Source organism: Eurypyga helias, unplaced genomic scaffold (assembly GCF_000690775.1).
Source record: "Eurypyga helias isolate BGI_N326 unplaced genomic scaffold, ASM69077v1 scaffold50042, whole genome shotgun sequence".
NCBI lineage: Eukaryota > Metazoa > Chordata > Aves > Eurypygiformes > Eurypygidae > Eurypyga > Eurypyga helias.
Window position 1 is genome coordinate 1 of NW_010237519.1, and position 3,332 is coordinate 3,332.

A 3,332-nucleotide genomic window follows, 5' to 3' on the forward strand; every position below is an offset into this window, starting at 1 on the left:
ATGATTCTATGAAACTGCAGCCTGGTTGGAAGCCCCCGTGGTGCTTTTTTCTGTGCCCCATCTCAGGGGGGACATCCCGACCGTGCCGGATCCTGCAGCCCTGGTGACCTTGCCACGCTGGGGTGACAGTCCCCGGCCTTTCCAGCACAGGAATAAACAGGCTCTCTGGGACAAACTCCAGCTCCAAAACCTCTTGGCACGGCATAGCTGGGATTTCTAACCTTTGGTGTTTCAGGTGACCTCCCGCCATGGCAGGGGAAGAGCATGCGTTAGCCGGTCTCTTCCAAGCGCTGCAGGGTCTCACACCTAAAGAATTCCAGGAGTTTAAGACGAAGTTATCAGAGGTTCCTGCGGAAGGAGAACAGAATATTCCCAAGGATTCGACGGTGAAGGCCGCCCACCCTTGAGTGCTTGCTAGCTGCACGGGCGAGAACCACAGCCAAGCCGCTGCGACGGAGGTAGCGATCAGGTTGTTCAGAGAGATGGACCAGAGGGACCTGGCGGAGAAACTCCTGGATGAGCAGGTGAAAGGTAGGGAGCCGGAGCAAATTTTGCTTTACTTGGTCTCTTTTCCCTTGAGTGATCCTGGTGAGAGCAGGATTTGGTTTCCCAGGGAGCCTGCAAACACAAAGTGTAGTGACACCACCACCCCCCTCTCCCTTGCTGTCCCCACTTACTGCCAGGCTCCCTCTGCTCCCGGAGAAGAGCCTCTTGCTCTTGGCACCGCCTGGCAAGCAGCTGTGCAGATCCTTTCCTCCCGGGATGGGGATTAAGGACACCCCTGGGAGCCCAGGGATGGTGCCTTTAGCCCCAGGGACACGAGCAGAGAGGGGCAGAGGGTGGCTCCAGGCAATTGCATTTTCTCCCAGGGCGGATGAGGATCGCAGGGGGGTTAGAACAGGGGTTGGGGGAATGAGGATGATGGGGGGACCCAGGAGAGGAGAAGGACCCTTCCAACTGACCCGAGGCCCAAAATTCTCACAGACGATACCCTTATTGCTCTGCCAGACTCAGGAAAGCGTTGAGACAAGTGTCCCGTTGCGTCAGGAGCGGTCGGGCTGGTTAGGGGCTTCTCGGGAATCTGGCTGTGCTGGGGACTGACTCTGCTTCTTGCTGGCACAGAGTACAGGCGGAAATACAAAGAGCACATGGCCAGGGGGTTCCGACGGTACAAAGAAGTGAACTCCTGCCTCGGGGAAAGCCTGTCCGTCAGCAGCCGCTACAACCATCAGCAGCCGCTACACCGACCTGACCATCACCAGGAAACCTCGCAGCGAGCGCGGAGGCGAGCATGGACCTGTGGGCGCCAGCAACGGATGCGTCGATGCCGGCAACGGACCGGCCACCGTCACCGCGCAGACGCTGTTTAAACCTGGAGAAGATGGGCAGCCACCGCAGATCGTGGTGCTGGTGGGGGCCCCGGGGATGGGGAAGACAATGACGGTCCGGAAGGTGATGGTGGAGTGGGTGGAGGGGAACCTCGACGCGCAGTTTGACTACGTCTTCTGCATAGACTGCAAAGGCCTTGCCCTTACCAAGGAAGCGAGCGTGGCAGACCTGGTTTCAGAGTGCTGCCCTCACAAGCAAATGCCAGCTGGGAAGATCCTGGATGATCAGAAGATCCTGTTCATTTTGGATGGCTTCGAGGCCCTGGGATTTTCCTTGGATCAGTCTAAAGATGAGCTGAGCTCTGACCCCAGGGAAGTGAAGCCGCTGGCAACCACCCTGATGAGCTTGTTGCAGAGGACTGTTCTTCCCGAGTCCTCCTTGCTCATCACCACGAGACCAACGGCTCTTCAAAGCCTGGGGCGGTGCCTGGATGGGGAGTATTACGCAGAGATACTGGGATTTTCGGCAGCCATGAGGGAGGAGTATTTCCACAGGTATTTTGAGAATGACAATAAAGCCAACGCGGCCTTCAGGTTTGCCAGAGGCAACGAGATCCTCTACAGCTTGTGCGTCATCCCCGCCATGAGCTGGACTGTCTGCACCATCCTCAAACAAGAGCTTTGCAAGAAGAAAAACCTCCTCGAGTGCTCTAAAGCCACCACAGAGATGAGCATGTTTTACCTCTCCTGGCTAATGAAGTGCAGAGGGGGGGACAACCCGCAGGACCTCCGGCGGTTCCTGCACAAACTTTGCTCCTTGGCTGCCAACGGCATCTGGAAGCACAAGGTCCTCTTCGAGGAGAGGGAAATCAAGGACCGTGGCTTGAACCAGCCGGACCTTCTCCCCCTCTTCCTCAACGAGATCTCCAGGAAAGGCATAGACCACGGGACTGTCTACAGCTTCACCCACCTGCACCTCCAGGAGTTTTTCGCGGCCATGTCTTACGTTCTGGAGGACGAGGAGGAGGCGGTCGGCAGCTCAGGCGCTCTCACGAAGGACCTGAGTCTGTTACTGGAAAGCTACAGCGAGTCCAGGAAGGATTTGAACTTCACGGTGCGATTCCTCTTTGGTCTGGTAAGCCAAAAATCGATAGAGTCCGTGGACAAAATCATGGGGTGCAGAATTTCACCACGAGCCAGGGAAGATCTGCTGAGGTGGCTCCAGGGGAAGCACAGAGGCATCTCCCATCCCAGCCAAGCGCCGAAGGTTACGGAGCTGGACACTTTCCATTTTTTGTTCGAGCTGAACGAGGAAAGCTTCCTGCAAAGCGCATTGGGTGGTTTCACCGCCGTAGACTTGCAGGACATCAGGCTGAACCTGTACGACCAAACGGCTCTTTCCTTCTGCATCAGGCGCTGGGCTGGGCTGGGCCACGTCACCCTCCAGGGATGCTCCTTCGCCCAGCAGGATCCCAGGGAAGAGCTGGCCACGTCAGTGCCGCGGTAAGTGCTGCCCCTCTGCTCTAGCCGCCCAAAATCGCAAAGAATTCACCTTCTTCACCCCAAAGGATGGTTTTAAAGGCATTGCAGCTCCTGCCACCCAAAGAGCTTGTCTTTTCCCTGGGGGTTTAATTCCTTAGTAGAGGAACCTACTTTATCCTGGGGAGAATAAGGATCCCACAGGCTCCTCCGCATGCTGCCTGCGGTGGGATTGATGGGTTTGGAGCATCTCTGCTCAAGTCACCCAGCCTGAACGGGCCCCTCTGCACCAGGGCGGCGGTTTGGCTTCATGTCCACCTTCTCCTGTACAAAGAGGAGATTCCCAGGGAAATCTGAAGCAAGCTTTGCTCGAGAGCAGACAACTCCAGGAGCAGTGCTCGTGATCCTTTGCATCTCCAGTGCCACGGAGGTCCCTCCCAGGAGCCGGTGGCAAGCTCTGTTTGGGGGGGTCTGTGTGCTGGCACTGAAGCCAGGAGCTCCCGGTGCCAGCGAGAGCTGCCCGCG

The 3,332-nt window shown here is 57.2% G+C and overlaps 1 protein-coding gene across 1 annotated transcript; it reads left to right on the forward strand.

Annotated features, from left to right (window-relative positions):
- Window positions 1-248: 248 nt before the first annotated feature.
- Window positions 249-2,831, forward strand: LOC104504808 (NACHT, LRR and PYD domains-containing protein 3-like; the record flags this gene model as incomplete). The annotated part of the gene is given in 3 exon segments (XM_010147474.1): window positions 249-531; window positions 1,123-1,211; window positions 1,213-2,831. Coding segments are annotated over 3 exon segments (1,991 nt in total), but the record flags the coding sequence as incomplete, so codon positions are not given.
- Window positions 2,832-3,332: the final 501 nt, after the last annotated feature.